The sequence below is a fragment of the Leptonychotes weddellii genome, chromosome 13 (genome assembly GCF_054177405.1).
Source record: "Leptonychotes weddellii isolate Sample4059 chromosome 13, ASM5417740v2, whole genome shotgun sequence".
Lineage (NCBI taxonomy): Eukaryota > Metazoa > Chordata > Mammalia > Carnivora > Phocidae > Leptonychotes > Leptonychotes weddellii.
Genome location: NC_138381.1, coordinates 33516982 through 33542308, shown reverse-complemented (window position 1 = coordinate 33542308; position 25327 = coordinate 33516982). Strand labels below are relative to the sequence as shown.

The following is a 25327-nucleotide window of genomic DNA, read 5'->3' as shown; positions in this document are numbered from 1 at the left end:
CCAGTGGCACATTCACGTGGAGGAGCACCTCACCCCTCCGATTCTGCCCGCCGTCCCTGACAGGTATTATTTCGGTACCAGTAGGCTGGTACAATGAACACCCACAGGTGTGAAGGGAGGGAAGGAGGCTCCCCATTCTTTTGAAGCAAATCTCAGAGGCTGTTAGCGTGCAGTCCATAATTATCTCTGCAGCACACCTGCTTAATCCCCTAATCCCTCCAGCTCTGGTCCCTCACACCCATCACTGGCTGACCTCTCCCCTCAACACTCCCCTGGGAAAGTACAGGTATGCTCTGGGCCCCTACTTGTTTCACGTGTGTCCCTCAGAGGGCAGCACCTTTTCCCTTAAATGGAAAATTTAAATGTGATAGCCAGGATCTGAGGCTGGCCTTCAGAGCCCCTTTAACATCTACTGTATTGTATTCTGTCTGTCTGTCTATCTCCCTATCTATCTAGTGCAAGTTCCTAGCATTTCCTCTACATTAAGACTTCAAATAGACATTTTGTGGATTAAATCCACCCGTCCCACAGCTGGGAATCTTGGAACATATCCACTTTTTTTTCTCTCATGGGGCAGGGAAAAACAAACAAAACAAAATAACATAACTTTCACCTCCTCTTCCTTTCCCCTTCCTCCTTCCCCTCATAGTTTTTGTGCGGGTTTGAGAGTTTATCTGGTTAAGGGGTAGCTCTAGATAATTACATGCTTAATCTTCAAATGCTGAAATATTTTGCCCAACCAATGGGATGGGAATTCCCTTGTCTTGGTGAAGGGAGCCTATTGAATTTTCAGATGTGGTTCAAATGGTTCTTGAAGTCTCAGGGTGCCAGTGGATGGCCACTCACCCTATGTGGAACTGAGAACTGAAGAAGCATGATCTAGAAGAGACCCTGGAATTTCCTTCTTGAAGACCCAATGCCAGTGGGTTTGGGGATCATTTGCCTGATTCTTCTAATAATAGCCAAATCTCATGAAGTGTTACTGTGTGCCAAGCACCAAACTGGGCTCGGTTTACCAACTCTTTTAACCCCCATCCCATCTGCAGATGAAGGAACAGGGACCCAGAATGGCTAGTGGTAGAGCAGGATTCAATCAAGTTGGTTGACTGGGATTCCGCACTGTTAACCACGATGCTAGCTGACTCCTCCCAAGATCACATCTCTAGCTAATCTAACATGGCTGCCTGGTTTTGCAAAATTACTGGACCAAAGGCCAAAGCAGGCTTCTCCCAAAAGCCTTCCTGGCCCTGCAGAAGACCGTGGCCAAGGCATGTGGTGTTCCCCGGGAACTAACTTTTTGGACTAGGTAGTACATTTACACAGCACTCAAAATGTGCCAAGGGAGGGTAAAGAATGGCTAGGGAGACCCCTCTTACTCCAGCCACAGCCATGGTGGCTGCCCCCGAGTCAGCTCCTGCCCCTTGGGTCCTGTGTGCCTTTTGAGTTGTTGTCTGTATTTATATGAGTGTGTACAGCTTTTTTTTTTTTTTTAATTACACAGTTGAGCCATAACATCTCTTACCTGACATAGTTTACGTTTATTTGTTTATGGTCTTTCTCTGTCACTCTCATACTAGCTTCTCTCTTGTCTACTCTTATGTCTCCGCTACTTAGAGCAGTGCCGGGCACACAGTAAATACTCAATAATGTAAAAATATAAGAAGCTAGGAAATAAAAGGAAACTTAATTGACCTGGTAAAGGCTATCTACAAAAAACCCCACAGCTAATATCATACTTACTGGTGAAAGACTGACAGCTTTGCCTGTAAGATCAGGAAGAAGACAAGGATATCTGGTCTCACCACTTCCATTCAGCATTGCACTAGAGGTTCTAACCAGGACAATTAGGCAAGAAAATGAAATAAAAGTTGCCCAGATTGGAAAGGAAGAAGTGAACCATCTCTATTTGTGGATAGCACAATCTTACATATAGAAAATCCTTAAAGAATCCACATATAAAACTGGTAGAACTAAAAAACAAGTTCAGCAAGGTTACAGGATACAAGCTCAATATACAAACATCAACCTGATTTCTATACACTAGTAAGAAAAGCTATGCAAATGAAATACAGGAAAGCATCAGAAAGAATAAAATACATAGGAATAAATTTATCAAAGGAGGTACGAGACTTAAACAGCAAAAACTACAAAATGTCATTGAAAGACATAAAGGAAGACCTAAATCAATAGAAAGACATCCTGTATTCGTGAATTTGAAGACTAAATATTGCGAAGATGGCAATACTCCCCAAACTGACCTACAGATTGAATGTCATTACAATCAAAATCCCAGGTACCTTTTTGCAGCAACTGACAAATTGATCCTAAAATTCATACAGAAATGGAAGGGACCCAGAATAGTCAAAGCAACCTTGGAAAAGAAGAAAGTTGAAGGACTCACATTTCCCATAAAAGTAACGTAAGTAAAATTTATATAAAGTAACAGTAATCAAGACAGCATTGTATTGGTATGAGAACAGATGCATAGAACAATGGAGTAAAATTGTAAATCTAGAAATAAACACATATGTCTATGATCAATTGCTTTTTAACAGAAGGCCAAGACTATTCAATAGAGGAAAGAATAGTCTCCAACAAATAGTGTTGGGGCAGCTGGTATCCACACGCAAAAGATTTATGAAACTGGACCCCTACCTCACACTGTATTCAAAAATTAACTGAAAATGGATCAAAGTCCTAAATATAAGAGCTAAAAATATAGAACTCTTAGAAGAAAGCATAAGCAATAATCACCAGGACCTTCGATTAGGCAATGGTTTCTTATGACACTAAAATTACAAGCAATAGTAACAATAGAAATAGACAAATTGGACTTGATCAAAATTAAAAACTTTTACGCTTCAATGGACACCACCAAGAAAGGACAACCTGCCGAATGGGAGAAAACAGATGTCCCCACAAAAACTTGCACATAAGTAGTCATGGCAGCATCACTTATAATAGACAAAAAATGGAAACAACCCACATGTTTATCATTGGATGAATGGATAAACAAAATGTGGTGCGTCCACACAATGGAATGCTATTCAGTCATAAAAAGGAATGACATGAAAATATGGATGCACCTGAAAAATACTATGCTAAGTGAAAGAAGTCAGACACAAAAGGCCATGTAGTGTATGATTCCATTTATATGATATGCCCCAAATCGGCAAATCTATGGAGACAGAAAGTAGATTGATTAGTGGTTGCCAGGGACTGGGGCTGGATGGTTGGGGAGTGATTGGTAATGGGTATGGGCTCTCTTTTTGGGATGAATGAAAATGTTGTAAAATTAGGTAGTGGTGATGGTTACACAATTTTGTGAATCTGCTAAAAATACCACTAAAAGGGTGACTTTTATGATACGAGAATTATATCTCAAAAAGCTGTTAAAAAAGAAACAAAAAAATTCATTCTGCACAAAACAAACAAAAATTTAAGTGAATGAAAGAAGGAATGAATCTATTCACATTGTATGTTCTCCAAAGTGTATCTCAGAGTTTGCTCCATGTCAGTCCTTATAAAGTGACTACATGGAGGTACAAGAATTCTTTATTTTAAACACATGTTCATGGATATTTAAGTCATTTCCAATCTCCTGCTATTGCAGACAATGATGCACTAAATGTCCTCACATGCAGGCCATTTCACAAACCATGGGTATTTATAAATGAATTCCTAGAAGAGGGATTGCTAGGTCAAAGAGGGTTTGCATTTTATTTTATTTTATTTTTTAAAGATTTATTTATTTATTTGTGAGAGAGAGAGAGAACACGGGGGAGGAACCACGGAAGAGGGAGAGAGAGAATCTTAAGCAGACTCCCTGCTGATTTTGGAACCCAATGTGGGGCTCGATCCCACGACCCTGAGCTCATTACCTGAGCCGAAGCCAAGAGTCGGATGTTTAACCAACTGTGCCACCCAGGTGCTCCACGGGTTTGCTTTTTAAAGTGTGACTGATATTGCTAAATTGCTGCCCATAAAAAAGTTGTATCATTTTAGCCCCCTACCAGCCATGTACCAGTGGGCCTGTTCTCCAGCACCCTCACCCACACGGTGAGTCACCCAACCTTCTGGTCTCCACCGTCTGATGGGAAAACCTTGGTATCTCATTCTCATCTAAATTTGTCTGTCTCTGTTGATGAGAGAGGCTAGAAAGATCATTTACAATCCTAGTACTGTCCGAAGCTCTCGGAGCTGTCCTAGGGTTGAGGGATATAGAATTCACTGTGGGAAATCAGAATCAGGGTTCGGCTGCCAGGGAAGCGGCAAAGAAATCCCAGGGAGGAAGTGAGTCATAATGTGAAATTGCTTTACTGTCGTGAATCACAAATGTCTGTTGGGCTCCTCCTCTGTGTGGGATGTTGTTCCAGGGTCACAAAAGAGCTGGCTGATCAGAAAGGCTTGCTCGGGCTCTAAAGGTCATTCAAGATGGAAAGTGCAACCTTTCATTGCTCATGCCTCCACTTGGATTAAGGAGCTCCTATCAAGAGGCTGGGAGAAGTCAGTAGCCTGGTGGTGCCCCCTGCTCAAGCTCTAGGTGAAATGAGTGGAACACGTCTGAAGAATAACCACAGCTTTATTCTGTTTTCTTTCAGGAACTGTCTACCTTGACCATGCAGGAGCCACACTGTTCCCCCAGAGTCAGCTCACGAGCTTCACTAATGATCTCATGGAAAATGTTTATGGTAAAGAACAACACACCAAAACTGATTTTTGTACTTGATAGGAGCCAACTACATGCAGCTGACATATCTCTGCTTACCAAATGTCAGATTAATAGACCAGGTCTGTGCTGAGCACACAGAGCTGAATGGGGCCCACGGGAGAGGCGGTTCAGCAAGCCCTCGGGTCAGTCCCTATAACGCAAGCGCTGCCAGGATAGGAAAAATTAGCTCAGGGACACACAGTTTACTTCTAGAAGGACGGGTCAGTGTCAGAAGGGCACAGAGGAACAAAGATGCTATGTTTATGGCAGGATGACCCTGTGGGATAGTACAGTGCAGAGGGTGGGGTAGTGGAAAGGACATTCATGCATTTTTTTTTTTAAGATTTATTTATTTATTTGAGAGAGAGCATAAGCAGGGGGGAGGGGCAGAGGGAGAGGGAGAGAGAGAACCTCAAGCAGACTCTGCACTGAGTGCAGAGCCCTATGTGGGGCCAGATCTCACGACCCTGAGAGATCAGGACCTGAGCTGAAACCAAGAGTCGGATGCTTAACCGACTGCGCCCCCCAGGCGCCCCCATTCTTCCACTCCATAAATGTCTGTTGAGCCACTTTGCTATGGGGAGCTCGGTGCTATCTTGAAAACAGAGGAAGCACAGTCCCTGCCTTCATGGGCTGTGATCTAGTCAACACAGGACCTTAATCAAGTGAGCTCCCAATAAATGTAAATGACCAGCCCTGTGAAGGGCTACGAACCAAAGGCCCCTGATCCCATGGGGGGTGTGGCTGCAGAGACACCGCATTGGCAGTGTGAGTGTCAGAAGAAGCTGCCTTGGGAGTGGGGTGAGTCCTGGAGGATGAGCAGGGAGTCACGCGGGAAAGAGGAGGAGAAGGGCGTTCCAGACAGAGGTGCTAGCATGAACCAAGACCCTTAGTGGTTCCAGGAAGTCGCCCCGGAGCACAGAGAAGGGGCGGAGAGTGGAGGAGGTCTGAGTGGAGAGGTAGGGAGGGGCATTGTACGTGCCCTGCGGAGTTCGATGTTTATTCTAGAAAGCATGGGCAGTCACGGCAGCGTGTGATGAGGAGGTAAGCCTGGAAAGGGAGCCTGAACTAAAGGCAGTGGTAGCAGATGCAGCAGGGGTGAGAGCGGTGAGTGCCCTGGTGTCCTGAGCACTCACTCACTTCAGGGACTGCTGCAGACGCTTGAGCTCCACCCTCCCCTCCGTTCTCCCCCCCGCAAACTTAGCTTATCAGACAGGCTAAGGTACAGGTTCTGTCCTGTTTTGCAGGTGAGGAAACTGGGCCCCAGACAGAGTAGGTGGCTAACCCATGGCCATGCACTCAGGAAGCACCCAAGCTGGGGGAACTGGATCTCCACGCATTGGGCTCCAGAGCACCAGCCCTTAGCCGGCACCAGACCCCCTCAGTTCATGACAATTCTGTCGTGCCACACTAAGATCCTGGGCAGCCAGCAGATCTTTAAATCTGGGGAATAGTTTCTAGCGGAGATGCCAGTGAGGGACTTTATTTTGATCTTAGTCCGTGATTTGCAAAGAGATCCGCAAGTCTTGAACCTTTCAAGAGTCATAACTGTGGGAACTCTGAGAGGTGACAGCATCTAGACTGTAGGTGGTGCTAATGTTGTGGAGCTAAAAACCAGGGCATTGAGAGTCAGTAACGGTAAGTACCAAGTCCCACTGGTTACTAGGGCATATGGAAAAGGAACATTGGTAGCTTCAGTGGCTAGAAATCCAGTGTGACCCGATGGCATGGTATGAGAAAAGAAACGAACAGACCCTAAAACAAAAAAGGTCACTACTGCGTTAACGTGCACCTCTGGTCCCGCGCCTGTGGTCCTGCTCCCGAGAAATACTTGTGCCTGATCCCTGCGCGTCTCGCCCCTTGAGAGGTCTGTGTCCCCGTCTGGGGGCCGTGTTTTGAGGGAGGTAATGATACTATGGGACACACTCAGGGGGGATCCAAGGAGGGGAGAAAAACTAGAAATTGACAAGTGAAATGAGGAGAGGCGTTAGCTAAGGAGAGATGTGATGGCCCCCTTCACATTTTGGAGGTATTAGGTGTGTTTCTGCAGGAATGATGCCAGTTGCAGGGGTGTGAACACAGGGCAACAGATGGGGATTTAGATTAAGTGGCGTTCATGGCTCTGTCTCATGGTTAGGGGAGAGGGCAGCCTCCTGAGGTTGTGTACTCGGTTCCCTGGAATTATCAGAATCCCCTGTCAGGGAACTTGCAGAAAAGGTTCTTACACTGGCCTTGTTGCCTGTGAGCCGACTTACAGCTCCAGAATGTTCTTCCTGGATCCTACCTTGTTCTACGGGGAATGGTTTATTTTTTTTTAAAAAATTGTTTAATCGAATCCCACATCGGGCTCCCTGCTCGGCGGGAAGCCTGCTTCTCCCTCTCCCACTCCCCCTGCTTGTGTTCCTGCTCTCGCTATCTCTCTCTCTGTCGAATAAATAAATAAAAAATCTTTAAAAAAATTGTTTAGAAAAATTGAGTTATATTTTACAAATCATAAAATTCATCTATTTCAAATGTACAATTTAGTGATTTTGGTAACTTTACCAAGTGGTGCTATCACTATAAATCATTTAGAACATTTTCAGTCCCCCAATAAGATCTCTGAAGCCTATTTATAGTTAATCCCTGTTGCCCCCTCAGTCCCAGGCAACCACTAATCCACTACTTTCTGAATCCCTTTCTATACCATTGCCTTTACTGGACATTGCATATAAATGGAATCATACAATATGTGACCTCTTAGCATGTTTTTGCGGGTCATTCATGACATAGCCAGTAGATTGTTCTTTTCTGTTGTGAATATTTTCCCATTGTGTGGGTATATGGCGTCTTGTCTCTCTGTTCGTCAGCTGATGGATATTCATGTTGTTCCCAGAATTTGGCTTTACCGATAAACCTGCCTACGAACACTTCTGTGCATGAATCTTTGTGTGGACATGTGTTTTCACTTCCCTTTAGGATATAGGAGTGGTATTGTTGGGTCATATAGTAGTTGTGTGCTTAACTCTTTGAGAAACTGGAGGAGAGGGTTTCAGAGGAACACAGGAGCAGAAACCGAAGTCGTGACTTGATGGCTTTGTCTCTGTAACCTGCCAGGTAATCCTCACAGCCAGAGCATCAGCAGCGGGCTCACCCACGAAACCGTGGAGCACATGCGCTACAGGTGAGTGCCACAGGTGCCAGTCTGCGTGGGCGCTCCTGGGACGATGGGCTTCTTTCCTACCACCCGCCGCATCCCACAAAGGTTCTGAGTTGGTTTGAGGACGATCACGTTCAGCTAAATGGTCACGTGCCCAGTGACAACCATCAGGGCCAGAGGGCGGGCAGGTGAGAGTGAGTAGGTAGGAGCAGGGCGGCCCCGAAGCACAGGCGGGTGGCCCAGAGGCGTGCACAGCTGTTGTATGGGGCTTGGGGCTGACGCCAGAGTGCCTGGGGGCCAGAGTGACCAGGAGGGACCCAGTTTCCTAAGTCTCATTTTCAGAGAGAGGAAAAACGTTTCCTTTGGGCTTTCTTCTCATGTTTCATTAGGCACCCTTCATCCTCCCTCCCCAACCTTTTTACCAATATGTGCACCTGAAACAGCTCTTTATATTTTTCCACATGTAATAATCGGTTTTTAGTAAGTAATTTCCAAGTGGTGCTTAAAGTTACTTGAGTTGATATAATTTCAAGTTATTTCCAATTTGCAAGGGATGCTGGGCTGCCAATATTAAAGGCACCATGAAACAAGTTGGTGACATAAGCCTCGCTGTGATAGAGCCAGAGAGCAGACCAAGGAGAGAGTGTTTTCTAGGATTAAGAAAGGTTGTTGTGGATTTTTATCTTTTTTTAAAAAGATTTATTTATCTGAGAAAGGGAGAGACAGAGTGCGAGAGCACGGGGCAGGAGGGGAAGAGGGAGAGAGAGAATCCCAAACAGACTCCCCGCTGAGCATGGAGCCCGACGCTGGGCTCGATCTCACGACCCTGAGATCATGACCTGAGCAGAAATCAAGAGTCGGAGGCTCGGAGGCTCGACCGACTGCGCCACCCAGGTGCCCTGTGGATTTTTATCTTCTCTATTGAGGGTGGGGACATGGGAGGTGAAGCTGCTTTTGCCAATTAGAACCTGTTTGTCATTTCCTCGTGCAGCTTGCTCTGCACCTGCCCTCACTTGGCCATTGTGGCAAAGCTGATCTGGGTTTTTTCCTAAATACGAAGGCAGAGAGAGAGGTCCTATGTAGTAGAGATACAGCTGCCTCCGAGCATGTGAACCCAGGGAGACCACGGAGTTGGCATGACGCTGTGCTTCTTCCAGGATTCTGGCGCACTTCCACACCTCCCCGGAGGACTACAGCGTGATTTTCACGGCAGGGAGCACGGCTGCTCTTAAGCTGGTGGCAGAGGCCTTCCCGTGGGTGTCCCCGGGCCCGGAGAGCAGTGGGAGCCGCTTCTGTTACCTCACCGACAGCCACACCTCCGTGGTGGGCATGAGGAAGGTCACCATGGCCATGAACGTCACCTCCGTCCCGGTCAGGCCCGAGGACATGTGGTCGGCAGAGACACAGGGCGCGGCCGCCCGTGACCCCGACTGCCAGCTTCCGCATCTGTTTTGTTACCCCGCGCAGAGTAACTTTTCCGGAACCAGATACCCCCTGTCCTGGATACGAGAGGTCAAGGCCGGGCGGAAGTGCCCTGTGAGCGTGCCTGGGAAGTGGTTCGTGCTGCTCGATGCAGCCTCCTACGTGAGCACCTCCCCTTTGGAACTGTCGGTTCACCAGGCCGACTTTGTCCCCCTCTCCTTCTATAAGATCTTTGGATTCCCTACCGGCCTGGGCGCTCTGCTGGTGAATAATCGTGTGGCTCCTCTGCTGAGGAAAACCTACTTTGGAGGGGGCACAGCCGCGGCGTACCTTGCAGGAGAAGACTTCTATATCCCGAGACGCTCGGTGGCTGAAAGGTAACCTCACTGTGGCAGTGGCTGGCTGGAGTTCAGCAAGGGGGCTGGCCTGTGTCACCTACAGGGTTGTGCAAGGGAGCAGACTGGCCACTGGGGTCAGGGGGCTTGGAGTCGGAGGCAGGGATGGAGGCTGGCGGCCGGGCTCAGATCTGGGAGGCGGAGGCTGGCTGGGGCGTGCCCTAGGCGGCTCAGTGAACTGGGCCCCCATTTGTGGGCTTCTCCACAGCTACGAGAGGACGAGGGCTGCAGGCAGGAGAGGTGAAGGGCTCTCAGGAGAGGAAGGAGGGTGGGCCACCAGGCCTTTTCCCAGAGCACAGACAACAGGTGCAGCAGTTTATTCAAGCAGTCCTTTAGAAGATGGCATCATTTGGAACAAGTTAGCAAACGGACGGCCCAGCTGGTGATTCAGCTGCGGAATCCGCTCAGCCCGGCAGCTGGTGGGCAAGAAGATTCCGTTAATTCAGAAGCCACCAGACGTGTGGGGCGCTGTTAACAGCCGCGTGTGTGAGCCCTGTGAGTGACAAAGCGACTTTGAGGGCAGGCAGCTACTGGCCGGCAAATGGCATAGGTGGGTTTGTGGGTTTCTGTTTCTTCCTCAGGCTGCAGGGCAGGCGGCGTGGGGAGCCAGGAGCTCTCCCAGGGGGTGATGGCTGGGCCCGTAAGGTCGAAGGCGGGAGAGGGTGAAAATGACAGCTGACCGAGGGTTCTGCCGGGGCCAACATCGGGGAACACCATGGGATTGGGCCAGGGAGCTAGTCACCCTGCTGGTGCGTCAGAAGGCCCAGGCCTGGATGGGAAGGCGGGTCAGATCCCCCCCAGATCCGGGGGCAGACTCAGGGTTCTGCAGATAGGGCCGTGTCCCCAGCAGTAGAGTCAGTCAGTGGTCAAGTGTGTAGGCCCCAGAGCTGGGTTGCTGGCGGGGGAATCCTGGCTTTACCGCACACTAGCTGTGGGGACATGGACATGTGACTTGGTCTCTGCACCTCATGTTTTTCTTTCTTTCTTTAAGAAACAGAATCTTTATTTTTTTATGATTTTATTTATTTATTTGACAGAGAGAGAGAGAGACAGCACAAGCGGGGCGGGGTACGGGGGTGGGTAACAGCAGAGGGGAGGGAGAAGCAGACTTCCTGTTGAGCAGGGAGCCTGATGAGGGGCTCGATCCGAGGACACTGAGATCATGACCTGAGCCATCCAGGCGCCCCTCTTTTAATTCTTAAAGCTTCATATTAAAATATGAAGCATAATATTTCCACTGAAAGCTTCAACTTGCTTTGATAACTAACAGCCTGGCCCACAGAGGCTGCCATTTGTCACCATCCTTCATCCCCATGCTCCCTGAAACCTCCTGTTTCCAAGCTTCCCCCCTCTCCTGCAGTAGTCTGAAGACTGACTCTGCTTGACAAAGCCTGGGTCCCATCCTGTCCCTGCTCTCTGCTCAGAGCTCTTCAGACACAAGGTATCTCCCCAAGGTAGATGTTCTCTGACTTTATCTCCTACCACTCTCCACCTTGCCATTCCCAACTCACCCCCAGCTCATGCACACTCACTCCCGGCCGCACTGATGTTCTTACCGTTCGGGAAGTGTGCCCACCTCGGCCTCCTCAGGGTGTTTGCTGCAATCTCTCCCTGGGACGCCATTTCCCTCTGAAACTGTGAACTCAGCTGTTTAAAAGATGATATTTGGGTTCCATAGAGTTTGGAACAATAGTGTTTCCAAGATGATGTGTGGTTCCATAGAGTTTGGGATCACTGACATGTAGTACATTGATCATGCTTAACTGATGCCCTGTCAGTGGTGTTCTCTTGGGGTCAAGGGCAGCATTTCAAGAGCCCGAAGCACTTGAGGTTTTGTCAAAATCTTCATGGGGGCAGGATAGCATTTCTCAAGGTGGTGACTGGCTTTAGCTCCCTTTACCCCTGTGGCCATCCTCTCCCAAGAAAGCTGCCGAGCAAGTCAGGGCCAGAGGTGGCCCCATGGGTCTTGGTGTGCGAAGCCCTCTGTCCTGACAGGGAGAACGAGCAGTGGCTTATTAGGCAGCAGAAAGAAGGTATTCAGAGATTATGGCTAAGCCTAAAATCAGAACCTTGTTACACTCCACAGAACGCACACAGAGAAGTTGGCCACAGCTTGACCTTGTTTCCCTCAACACTGTTACAGGTTTGAAGATGGCACCATCTCATTCCTTGATGTGATAGCACTAAAACATGGATTTGATGCCCTAGAGCGCCTCACAGGTCAGTGGACCCTTTCCTCCATGTCAGATTTGCTCCCGGAATGGGCATGGTTTAGGTAAGGACGTGGGTCTGTGTGAGTGGCTGGCACTTGGCTGCTGAACCCTGGATGAAGTTGAAGCTTATTCTCAAGAACTTCAGAATGACTTCTGAGGCAAGAGCAAGAGACTGAGGTGCCTTTTTTGTTGTTGTTGTTGTTTTGCCAGTTAAAAGAACATTTTAATGAGTAAGAGATATTATAAATTGGAGATGAGTAGCTTCATAGTCCCTGGACTGAGAATGGTTACAGATCCGGAGACCTCATTCCGCCGTTTCCTTGCTGGGTCCTCCCTCCTGTCACACGGGGGAGCTGTATGTTGAGCCCACTTTGCCCATGAGGAGCTAATACTCAGGTTAAATGCCTTCCCCAGGGTCAGGGACCTAGTAATTGAGAGGGCAAGGATTTCAGCCTAGACCATAACAATGCCTAACCCTGGCGCGCCTGGGGGGGCTCAGTCGGTGAAGCCTCTGCCTTCGGCTCAGGTCATGATCCCGGGGTCCTGGGATCGAGCCCCGCATCGGGCTCCCTGCTCCGCAGGAAGCCTGCTTCTCCCTCTCCCACTCCCTCTGCTTGTGTTCCCTCTCTCACTTGTCTCTCTCTCTGTCAAATAAATAAATAAAATCTTAAAAAAAAAATGCCTAACCCTGAGCCCCAACCACTGTCTCTCCTTGTTGACCTTTGCAATAATGCATGTTTTCTTTCCTGGTAAGTGGGGTGTGTAGGCAGGGGGGAGACATTCACTGTAGGCTGACACGCCAACAGATGTCACTTCCCATCATGTGGAGCTTGACACAAAGGTATACACGACTAGAAGAGCCTCTGACTCATGAGCCAGGCAGCCAAAATCCTGTTGTGCTTCTGGGCACTCCTCCAGAGGGTGAGCTTCTAGAACTGGGTGGTACTGTTTGTACCATCCATATGGAAATGGAGTTGTGGTGAACCAGGGATGTGGCTTAATGATTAGGTAGTCCTTCCTTTCTCTCTCTCTGGTCACAATAATGAGACCCTTCAGGTTCTCAACCTGACCCTGATACTGGAGGCAGAAAGGATTCTTGGGAGCGGAGGGGTGGGTAGCCCTGATGGTAATACAGGGAGGTGAGTGGACATCATCCAGGACAAGAGGAGATAATAAAGACAAGCACTGAGCGATGAGCACTTTTCCAAGGAAAGATATTAATAGATACCCACACCGCAAGCTACAGGTCTGACGGGGACCGGGGCACCTCTGAACTGAAAGCAGACTGACCATATCAGTTCCCCAATAAAGCAAACCCTGATTATTCCTACTTATTTGCTCCTTTGGAAAAAAATGTGAACTATCTGTAACATAAAATGCACCATTTTAGCCAATTTAAGTGTACGTTTCAGTGGCATTAAGTACGTTTACCTTGTAATGCAGCCATCCAGCACTGACCATCTCTAGGACTTCTGCGTCATCCCATACTGAAACTGTACCTATTCAACAGTAACTCCCCTTTGCCCCTTCCCCCAGCCCAAGTAATCTCCTTTCTCTTTTCTGTCTCTACGAATTTGCCTATTCTAGGCATTTATAGAAGACACAGTATTTGTCCTTTTGTGTCTGGCTTATTTCACATAATGTTTTCAAGGTTCATCCATGTTGTAACACGTATCCTTAATTGATTTGAAGAGTGTTAAAATGATTTAAACATTGAAAGAAACAGCAAAAAAAAAAAAAAAAAAAGATACATTTAAAGATAAAATTGTGACCTGGCTGGGTCAGTTGGTGGAGTGTGAGACTCTGGATCTTGGAGTTATGAGTTCGAGCCCCGCATTGGGTGTAGAGATTACTTAAAAATAAATTTTAAAAAATTAAAAAAATACAAATAAAGATAAAATTGTGCATTTTTGCCATCTGTAACCCAAGGGTCTAAATTAAAAAAAGAAAAGCGAAGGATGACAAGAATTCCTTTGACGATTCCACAGAACAGCAACAGTGAGGTGTTGGTCAGGGCCCCACATCTACACATTAACCACACGGACAGTACCACACACTATCTACCAGTATTTACAACCATTAACCTGAGCTCCAGCTTGGTGGTTAGAATGATCTTGTTTTTCTTAAAAATGAGTGAGTGAGGGGTGCCTGGGTGGCTCAGTCGGTGAAGTGTCTTGCCTTCGGCTCGGGTCATGATCTCAGGGTCATGGGATCGAGCCCCACGTCAGGCTCCCTGCTTAGCAGGGAGTCTGCTTCTCCCTCTCCCTCTGCGTCTCCCCCTACTTGTGCTCTCTCGCTCTCAAATAAATAAATAAATAAATAAAACGAGTGAGTGAATTACAGGTGAAGTTCATGTTTCTCTCTGACGTTTCACTATCATTTTTGAGGTGGAATGGAGAATATAAAGCAGCACACCTTCACCTTGGCTCAGTACACCTACACTGCCCTGTCTGCCCTCCGGTACCCCAGTGGAGCCCCTGTGGTGCGGATTTACAGCGACTCTGAATTCAGCAGCCCAGAGGTCCAGGGTCCGGTCATCAATTTTAACGTGCTCGACCCCAGTGGGAACATCATTGGTTATTCCCAGGTGGGTCTCCTCGCCACCTCGCACCCTCATTCACAGCAGAAACGCAATCCTCTGGCACTCTGCCGCCTTCTGGAGCCCTGAAACGTGCGGTGTGGGTCCCGGGGTGCTTGGGGCAGCTGTGTGTGAAGGGCAGCCCGGGCGTGGGTGCAGGGACCCCGGCCCTTTCTTAGAGGCTCTGTAATCTCATTTCCACGCCATTCTAACTGGCGTGGCTGTTTAGTTTACCAGCCCTCCTTTTTCAGCCAGAGATTGTCAATTTTGAGTGCAAGGAGAGGGATGCAGAATGTTGATCGCAGTGGAAGGGGACAGCTGACAGCTTGCCAGCAAGGGAAGGCACCCTAAAAGAGTGTAGACAGAAAAGCAGTGTAAGACAGAATAGTACTTCTCAGGTCGTTTCATGTCTATTCAGCATGACGGCCCCAGTGACCGGATCATGGCATCACACAAAACGTGGGCCTGTTACCACCATGTATTTGCATGTGGCTTGGAATTCAGAACTCCTTCTTAATGACAAGTATCACAAAAGCCCTTATTTCTGCCATAGTTCATGCATATGATGAGTTCAAAGGATTTAGTAGTTTGGTTATAAAATAGTTTGTGCAAAAGTGCCCCTTGCATCTATTTTCCCATGAAAACAGGGCAAATAGTGGAGGTTGGGAACTGCTGGGGTCCTTGCCATAGCTGAGTAAGCTGGTCACTGTTCAGTCCATTAAAATGTCCAGAGTCATAGCAAGCACTCAGACATGGTGGTAGATGGTCACCAGATGGGGTGTCACAGGCTAGCTGGAATGGGGAGCCCGAGGCCCGTCCCAGAGCATGGGTTCCTAGAACAGCTCTGTGAGGAGCAGTTTTAATGGTCAGATAAGTTTGGAAGAAAGTGCTCATCTTCCCTTGAAAGCCATAATCCCCATTCACCTTTGTTAAATGCAGAATTTCTCAAACAAAATCCATTTCTCAAGGAAGCATATCCACCCCCTCTTCTCAATAGCTATAAACTATCTGAGGAACAAAGTTGAGAACTATGCTTCTGGGGACATGTCGATTCTTACTGGTATCTGGGAGGGGACATTTTACAACCACAGGTTGTCTCTTGGGTAGGTTTACTGTGCAGACCCCCGCTCAGTAAGTCACTGGCTGGCTGATGCCACAAGGAAGCATGCGATTTTAAATGCTTTTGGAGGATGGTGGAAAATGCATCAGGAGGAAACGTTTTGCCTTCTTAAGTACATTATTCTGGGTGACTGGTAAAGTAAGTCTCATTCTTGGACCTAAATAAGTTTGTATTTCCTGCGTGGTATGGAGGAGGACAGACAGGTGACGGTGAAGTATGCTGTGTCAGGCAGAGCAGGGAGGGAATGCCTCATTTGGCCAGAGAAACCTCGAAGAGAAGAGCCCTGCGGTGGGGGCAGGGGGAGACACCTGTCTAGGTGTCCTGCTGACTTCACTAGGTCTCTTATTCCACAAGGCCGGACCCAGGACGAGTTTCTCCGTCTGTGTGTCTGTAGAAGCGGCTGGTCACGTGAGGGACCAGGGGATTCCCTGGCTGAGGCCTGGAAATCCAGCCTGGTTTCCCCAGGCTCCTTCCCTGTGTGGGAATTCCACAGGGATATTGGTGGCCTTCAGAAAGATCAGATGGTTTCATGGCTGGGTTGGGCTCTCTTTTCAGGAGATTTCAAAAGAATCTGTGATTCTTTTCAAAGTTAGCTTTCCGTAAGAAGCTTTGGGGTTCTAGTTTTTGATATCATGCCTCCTAATTCCATTCTTCCCTCTGTGGAAGTCACTCTACTCAGTGGTTAAGCATGTGGGCTCAGATTTTGACTGCCTTTTGTTGGCTCTGTGAGCTTGGGCAAGTTAGTGTAAACACTCCAAGTGTCCATGAAATGGGGATGACAAAGTATCCTGCTGATAGTGTTGCTCTGAGGACTGAATGAGATATGCTATTGAATGCCTGAGCACGGGGCCCAGTAGGAAGCAAGTGCTCAGTAAAGGCTGAGCATGAAGGCACCTGGGTGGGGAGGCTCCCATGCTGCACTCTGGTCAGGCTGCTTTCTCGATGTCCCCGGATGTTGTGCTCATCCTGCTGCTGAAACCAAATCCTTCACCTGGTCAGGCACGGGCTGGGATCCCACGGGGCCCAAGGTGAGGGGGTACCGCCTCATGATGGGGAATTAGGAGGAAGGGTTAGGTGTGGCCCAAACAGCCTCTTGTAGGTGGGGGCCTTCTTTCTTCTTGAATCTTGGTGGGTTTGTGACTCGCTCATAACCAGGAGAATGCCACAGAAGGGACGCTGCGTGGCAGCCACATCAGCATTATTCCTTGGGACGTCCACTTCTGGGCCCCAAGTTACCACGTAAGAAGGTCTACACTGAGGCTGCCATGCTCTGAGGAAGCCAGCCATGTGGAGAGGCCAAGCACAGGCCCTCTGGTGGCAGTCCTGTTTTGAGCCCTCCTGGCTGGGAGGCCAGACACACACACACGCGCGCGCGCGCGTAAGTGAGTCTCCAGATGATTCCAACTCCCAGACACCACGTCACTCCCGGCCTTGGCGTCTTCCCTGCTGAGACTCGGGAAATCATGGAAAAGAGTCAAGCATCTCCTCTGCGCTCTTTCCAAATTCCTGACCTACTGTAGCTGTGAGCACAAAAAAATGGTTATTATTTTGTTCCACCAAGTTTGGTGGCTTGTTTCGCAGCAGTGGTAACACACTGTGAATGTGGAGTGTGGGGGTGGGCACAGGAGACTTCAGTTTCCAGTTGGCAGGGGTTGCGGTGGGGCAGTGAGGGAGCCTCCTGAGCAGCTACCTGTTGAAAGGAGGCCACCTGACTCTGGAGATGGGGTTGGCCTGACCCAGAGATGCTGCAAGGTCTCAGCTCTGAGCACCAGAGAATGCCTGAATTTCATTAGCAGGTCTCCACGTCACTGAACTATTTGCCCAGGCTAAAGGAGCAGAGTTGCTTTCCTGAGGCCCCTCAGTTCAACCCAGAGAATGGCTTTTTCTCACTCTGATAGTCCAGGGGAGGCAGCTAACATGAAGACAGTCCTGGTCTCACCACTGTGGGAGGTGCTATTGCTGTTGCAGCTGCTGGAAGCACATGCTGACCATGTGGTGACATCCTTTAACACCGGTTTCATGTCATATTGAACCCACAGGTGGATAAAATGGCCAGTCTTTACAACATCCACTTGCGAACTGGCTGCTTCTGCAACACGGGGGCCTGCCAGAGGCACCTGGGGATAAGCGACGAGATGGTCAAGAAGCATCTTCAGGTTGGTAATGCTGGTCATTTCCCATGGTGGCCTCTCCAACCACCCTGGAGGCTGGTCTCGTGTCTGGGGTCAGAGATCCCAACCAACCATGAACTGGATTTTACTTAAAAAGAGGAAGGCCTGCTACAGAAACAAATGCAGCTTTAGATAGAATATTTGATCCTGTGGAGTGTTGTGACCCCAACTCTTTAGGTGACTGGCCTGGGTTCAGCACTGGGGCAGGTAGGTGCCCTGAGCAGCGACCGATACCAGGCGGCCCCGCTTGGGGAGGATGGGGGACCCCTCGCCTCTCTTTCCCCACCTCCCAGCAGGAGCACCCAGCCTGCTTTGGCTTTTGTAGTGGCCTTGGCTGGTCGTTCACAGAGGGAGCATCTCTGTCTTGCCTTGTCAAAGGGCAGCTCTCAGGGATGCAGTCCTCCCTTTGGTTCTGAGAGAGGCTCAAGGGAGCAACCAGCAGGTGTTTCTCCTGCCTCAGCCCAGGGGAGACCAAGAAGCTGACCCATCACGCTTCTGAAACTTTGGTCTGTCTTTTGACGTGTCTGTGGGTTGGCATGGTGTGCGGCTCTGGGTAAATACCTCCCGTGCAGTATTTCTTCTAAACTTTTTAATGATCCATTGAGATTGGTATTGAGCCCAATTTACACTTGAGCAAAGCGAGATTCACAAGGGAGTCCTTATGCTTAGGAGAGCATGGCTCAGGCACACAGTGCGTGTTACTGTTGTGGTTTCTTGTCCTGGGTTAAGTTTCTTCTCCAAAACGATTTCCAGTTTATCCATGCGGAATGAGTCCCTCTGGCTGACTTATTTCCCTTTTATTCTAGGCCGGTCATGTCTGTGGAGACAATGTGGACCTCATAGAGGGGCAGCCTACAGGGTCTGTGAGGATTTCCTTTGGATATATGTCTACACTTGAGGATGCCCAGGCTTTTCTCAGGTTCATCATAGCAATGCAACTGCACAGGTCTGATGGACAGCCCCTCCCTCAGACCACCGCTGGGGAGGCTGGAGCCCCGTCAGAGAGCGAGGCTCAGGACGCCGTGCCGGCCACCACGGACAGATGTAGTTCCTCACCTCAGGAAGAGGCCCCCACAGCCTCTAGGGTTTGCAACGACTTGCCGAGCACTGTGGATGCAGGCGGTTCGCACTCACCTCCACTGATGGCCACCGGGACCCAGCAGACCCCTTCAGAGAAAGCTGTAGGAGTCCTGGATGGGGGCCTTGGGCCACATGTCATCACCAACCTTTACCTCTACCCGATCAAATCCTGTGCTGCATTTGAGGTAAGGGTTTTAAAGGCGGCACACAGACTGCTTTTTGTTGTTGTTGTTGTTGTTTACTTCATGACTTTTTTTTGATAAAGTGAAGAAAAAAGGACAGAAGGTAAAGCAAAGCATGCAGAAAATCAAAATCATATTCGGAGTATTGTGACATATGAAGGGTCGTTCTCATTCTGCCTTTCTTGGTTTGGGCTGACTTTTGAACGTGGCTCCGCTTGGAGGTATGCCGGAAATGATCCTGGTTCTGAATGGTGAACACCTACTTACTCTTAATAATTATAGATACAATTTTCACTGAATGCATGTGCTGGTTCCCTGCTGAAGCATTTTATATGCTTTGTTTCAGTCCATCTTTAAAACAACAATATGAGGTGCATGGGAGTATCATCCCCATTTTATAGATAGCCTGAGGGCTATTGAGGTTAAGCACTTTGCCCAGTAATTGATGAGAGAGGAAAGATTTGAATCTGGGTCTGCTGACTCCTTGGGTCAATGCTTTTATGTGACTTGTTCTGCTCAGCCCTCCCTGTGGATATGAACTGTGTTATGTCTTGAAATGTGCCGGCCTGGTGGTTACCTGAGCTGGGAGGCTGGGGTGCCCGCCTTGGCTGGCCAGCCAGCCCTGACACCCCTGCGGTGGCCAAACTGAAGCTATCATTCTATGACCTGTGTGTGTCCCAAGTCCCAGGCAAAGGTCCCAGACTCCTGAGCCTCTGGAATAACAGGCTCTTTGGTTCCTGGTCAGACATACCATGGTCAGGGCTGTTTGTGGCCTGCCTTTCAGGGTGGTCCTATGGGAGCCTGTCCTCCAGGCTGAGACCGTAACAAGCAAGTTCACTTTCACTTCCTAATGGAGGAAAGTGAGAAGTCCATGTTTCCCGTGTGTGTCAGGACTCGTATTTTTCACAGACTGGTCATGTTCCATAGGATAGCCACATAGCACAGATACCTCAGGGAGGAATTAGCATCCCATTTTATAGATGAGGACACTGAGACTCAGTAAGATTTGCTAAAGGTCTTCTATCCATCTTCTCATTCAAAAACTGCATACCAAGGACCTGCTATCTACCAGGCCTTGGGCCAACACCTGGTATACGTTGATGAGCAAAATGGAAAATGTTCCTTCCCTTAGAGAGTGCAGTATCTCAGAAGGGACAGACACAAGACCAAACACCACCCAAGTGAATAGAATCACACTGGTGATAAGGGCCCACGAAGACATGAAGATAGAATTCTGGCAGATGGATGTCTTAGTCCATTCCGGCTGCCATAGCAAAGTGCCATCAACTGTGTGGCTTATAAACAACAAAAATTTATTTCTCATGGTTCTGGAGGCTGCAAGTCCAAGATCAAGGTGCTGGCAGATTCGATGTCCAGTGAGGGTTCACTTCCTGGTTCACAGACAGTGTCTTCTCGCTGTGTCCTCACCCGGCAAAGGGGTGAGGGAGCTCTCTGGGGCCTCTCTTCTAAGATCTTTAATCACATTCATGACAGCTCCACCCTCATGATCTACTCACCTTCCAAAGACCTCCTAACCCCCAAAGTGAGGGTATTATCTGAGGTTTCCTTATGATTTCTGTAGTTTTGGCAGGAATGCCTTAAGAGTGATACTATGCTTTCTCAGTGCATCCCAGAAGGAGACACACACTGTTCATTTGTCCCAATGCTGGTGACATTAACGATCATTTGCTTAAGATGGGGCTCAGTATTTTGTGGAGAGATATTTTGAGGATATGTAAATATCCTATTCCTTGTCAAACTTTTATTCACTAGATTTAGCATCTATTGATGACTTTTGCCTAAATCAATGATTGGAATGATGATTGCAAAATGGTAATTTAAGAAATTCCATCATTCTTTTTAGATTTATTCGTTGCTATTCTATTGTAGGATAGAGCTTTCCTTCTTCCATGTTTATTTAGTCATTAATTCTTCTCTCTCTTTTTGTATCTTCATGGACTCATGGATGCTGATTTTGCTCAAAAGGTTGCAACCCATCTTTATCAGTATTTATTTTGATGCTTAAATTGCTGCAGACTTGGCCACTGGGAGCTCCTTCAAGTTAGATCCTGTGTCCTTTTGATATGTCCCTGTTATTCCTTGAGCATTTCCTTACTTTCTGGTGCAATAATGTGTTCTAGGCTCATTCTATATGTCCCCTGCCTGAGAAATGGAATGGGTCATTTCATCAAAGGCACTTCACTTCTTACATCAGAGAATGACATTGAGAAACTAATACTTGGTTGCCAAGTCTGATCCTTGACCTTGCTCCTATGCCCTCTGAGTGTACAGAGCTTAAAAATATTTGCTGTTGTGACAGATTATCATAAACTTTTAACAGGACTCATCTGATTAGATTGGGCCCACCTGGATAACCCGGGAAGATCTCCCCATTGTAGGGCCCTCAACTTTAATCGCACCTACAAGTCCCTTTTGCCTAATTCCAGGGATTAGGATGTGGACATGTTTAGGAGGACCATTATTCTGTCCACCACACATATATGTACGTGTTAAGACTTTTGGGATACTCTGCATACATGTGTGCATATACATATCTGTATTTTTATATCTATCTATCTATTAACTATCGATCTATCATCTATCTCTACCAGCTAGCCATGCTCCCAATTTCCCACTAACACCTCCACTTCCAATCCAATACCACATTGTTTATTCTATCTATACCCCTCTCCATACTTGTAACTCCTGTCAGAAACCTGGCTTCTATACTTTCACCAGATACTTATTTGCTCAACTCCTCCTTCTGTAACCAAACCCCCGCTGCAGCAGCTGAAGGCTCAGCCCCACACATGCCAGTTCCCTCCCTCCCTCAGGAAGAAGAAAGGAGAAAAGGGGAAGCCAGCACATTATATTTTTAGATGGCAAAATAAAAGATAGAAAATTATAGACCTATTTCCACAAATAGGTGAAGAACTGTGAAGAGTCTGAGGTTTGCCCTCCTTGTAAGCTAACCAGCTAGCCTGCCACAGTGTTCTCGATGCTGGCAGAAAACACGAGACTCCTGGGTCAGAGACAAAGGGCTTTATTACTCACAGAACAGCAGGCAGCATGAGCTTCATGTTTGTGTTGCTTCCCTGTGCCCCCCAAGTCCCAAGAGGGGCTACAGAGGGGCCCAGGCGGATGGTGTGCACATGGCTGAGGAACCCCTCCCTCAGGGAACTGTACTCATAATAGGATGTGAGCAAACATGCCTAGCCGTTGCTCAGAGGAAGACATTATAATAGTGGACTGTGAGCAAACCTGTTCTCCTACCCAGAGGCTTGTATTCACTGTATTTACTTGTATTCAATATACAAACATACTCAGAAAGGTAGTCTGGAACGAAAGGGCAGTTAGTACTTCTGCTCGTGACAACAGACACACAGAAACAAGAGACATGAAGATCGTCTCCCAGTAACACATTGTCTTCTAAGAAGTTATTTGTAATTCAAAACATATTTTCCTATAGAAATAATGATGGTGGTTTCTGGGCTTTCCTATAGAAATAATATTTAATAATAGATAAATAAGAAATAATGATGGTGGTTTCTGGGCTTACCCGTGAAGGCTTATAGACCATAATATTGCAGAGCTTGAGTGTTGGACCAACAGAAGCAGCTATAGTCTGTGGGGAGACTATTGGATACATGAAAAAAAGTGAAGGGAGAGGTAAAGAGATTAGCACCTATGGATCATCTGATATATTTCAGTTGCTTTACATTTTATATTTCATTTTAGCTTTTAGCCGATACTATAAGAAATGATAATAATGTCCATCCTACATGTGACAAAGCCAAGACTCAGGAAGGTTAGGAAGTTGTTCAAAGCTAATAACGGTTGAGGTGGGATTTAAACCCAGGTCTGTCTGGAGACTTACTTTCCATGCACACTGTCAGTCTCCACAGTGCCCGCACCCCCCATTACATGACATTTCCACTTCCTGAATACAGGGCCCGCCCTGCTTGAGGTGAAGCTTACCTTGACTTTCTTCCTCCTTGAGTTCTGTGCCCTCCCCCTGTGCCCTGTAACTCCTCTCCTTTACTTTCCGTGGTGCCTCAGTCTTCCCTGAGGTCCCTCCCTGGAAGACCCACCCCAAAATGCCCCTTGATTAAAAATTGCTTCCCACTCTTCATCACCCACTATTGAAGTTTTCAGGTTCTTTTGGGTAGCTGAATTGAGTGCTCAGAGGAAAACAATTGGGTGAAATGGATTCCTTCACAGTTCGAGAATGATTGTCTCTTAACTACTTCAAAAGTATTTTTTTCGCCTTTGCCTATGCTTTTCTTCAGTGGAGAGCTGGTTCCAGAAGAGCCCTCACTGATGGGGCTACTGGACATGGGCTGTTGCCTGCAGTGCTGTTAGCAACGAAGCTGTGGACAAAAGTCCTGTGAAGACCTGGCATTGAAATGTTATTAGTTTTTCTCTAATGCCCTTTTTCTGTTCTAGGATCTCATCCCAGATGTCATATTGTATTTAGCGGTCATGTCTCCTTAGGCTTCTATGGGCTGTACCGGTTTCTCAGACTTTCTTTGTTCTTGATGACCTTGACAGTTTGAGGAGTACTGGTCAGGTATTTTTTAGCATGTCCCTCAATTTGGGTTTGTCTGATGTCTTTCTCATGGGGTTACGGGTTTTTTTTTTTTGGGAGGAGGACCACAGAGGCAAAGTACTATTCTCATCATATCATATATCATATTGTATTATTTCATATCATATCATAGTACATACTGTCAACGTGACTTCTCACTATTGATGTTAATTAACTCTGATCTCTGGTTGAGAGAGTGTTTATTAGGTTTCTTCACTATAAAGTTTCTCCTCCACTCCCTTTCTGTACTGAACTCTTTGGAAGCAAGTGAATAAGTATAGCCTACATGTAAAGGGTGGGGAGTTATAATCCTCTTTCTTGAGGGGGAGCATCTACATCAATTATTTGAGGTTCTTCTGTATGGGAGATTTAACTTTTCTTATTTATATATTTGGGCATTTATTTGTTATTTATTCAATCAGGTATTTATTTCAGTATTGACTCCTGAATATGTATTTTATATGTTGGGTTATAATATGGTACTACATCATTATTCTTATTTTTGCTCAAATTGTTCCAGTTTTGGCCAGCAGGCATGCTTTCAGCTGACTCCTGCCTCCCTTTGACATACTCCCATCATTTGGTTTTTTGAGTATTTCCTTACTTTTCTACCACCGCCAGATGCTCCTGACCCAGCCCTAGAATCAGCCATTTCTCCAGTGACCAGGCCAGGATAGCCACAGTTTGTGCGAGAAATATGTCTATAGTAAGGGAGTAGGCCTATGCAGCATTCACAACTGTGGAAGGATAGACAAAAAGTGAGAGTGATGGAAGTCTGTGGGGAGGGGAGCTTCGAGATGGGGTGGAGTGGAGACTTACTTTCCATGCACACTCTTGTTTTCTCTGAGTGTTGCTCCATGCACACACATTACCCCCTTAAAAGACAGGTTGAAGAGGAGAAGGGTAGGAAGTGGCTCTGGAGGGTGAATGGAAAGAATCTAGCGCTCACATGGTCTCCTTTGCATTGTCTACTTGGCTTTACTTTCTGTTCTTCTTCATTTCCTCCTTCAAGAGTGTGTGCTGCATTCATTAAGTCTGTCTGTATTTGTGCAGCCACAGTGCAATAATGTGGAGACCATTTTTGAGGAGCTCTGTCCTAAAACACACTTACCTTTTTGTTTAGGTGACCAAGTGGCCCCTAGGAAAGCAAGGGCTGCTGTATGACCGGAGCTGGATGGTTGTGAACCACAATGGTGTGTGTCTGAGTCAGAAGCAGGAGCCCCGGCTCTGCCTGATCAAGCCCTTCATTGACCTGCAGCAGAAGATCATGGTCATCAAAGCCAAAGGTGTGAAAACCGGGTTCATTTTCACAAATCAACTGTCAAGAGTAGCTTTTATACTCCTGTGAAGGTAAAATAATAGGTTTTCCTCTACCAAATATTAAAATAATCCTAAAGTAAGTCCAATGTTGTCTAAGAGACCACACAAAGTTCTTGCTCCTTGTGTTTTGAGAAATCTCAGGAGCGAGGTAAAGATCTGACAAATCACTCAGAAAATAAAGAAGTATAAAATTTAAAATTATGTCTTTTCACTTACATTCCCTTTATTTCAGTCACTTGTCGTAATACATACTCAAGCTTTAATTCTTCCTTGTTGACTTTTTGTTATGAACTATCTAACATATATAAAAGTATAGATCAGCTCTGTCCAATGGAACTTTATGTGTTGATGGAAATGTGTAATATCTATATTGTCCACATTGGTAGCCACTGGTTACATGTGGCTACT

General features: G+C 47.2%; 1 protein-coding gene across 4 annotated transcripts in view; it reads left to right on the top strand.

Annotated features, from left to right (window-relative positions):
- MOCOS (molybdenum cofactor sulfurase) overlaps positions 1-25327 on the top strand; it is a 45379-nt gene that overhangs the window by 2514 nt on the left and 17538 nt on the right. For 2 of the 4 annotated variants that reach the window (XR_014139631.1, XM_081801387.1), the window contains exons 2-9: positions 4602-4691; positions 7808-7874; positions 9008-9649; positions 11811-11887; positions 14268-14467; positions 17618-17734; positions 18556-19014; positions 24723-24885. Coding sequence is in view for 2 of the 4 variants with exons in the window: in XM_081801387.1 (XP_081657513.1) it covers positions 4602-4691; positions 7808-7874; positions 9008-9649; positions 11811-11887; positions 14268-14467; positions 17618-17734; positions 18556-19014; positions 24723-24885 (1815 nt within the window). In the remaining 2 variants the exon portion in view is untranslated. Of the gene's footprint in view, positions 1-1748; positions 2420-4601; positions 4692-7807; positions 7875-9007; positions 9650-11810; positions 11888-14267; positions 14468-17617; positions 17735-18555; positions 19015-24722; positions 24950-25327 lie in introns of those variants that run through there. The other 2 variants (XM_081801388.1, XR_014139632.1) reach the window with 2 other exon arrangements.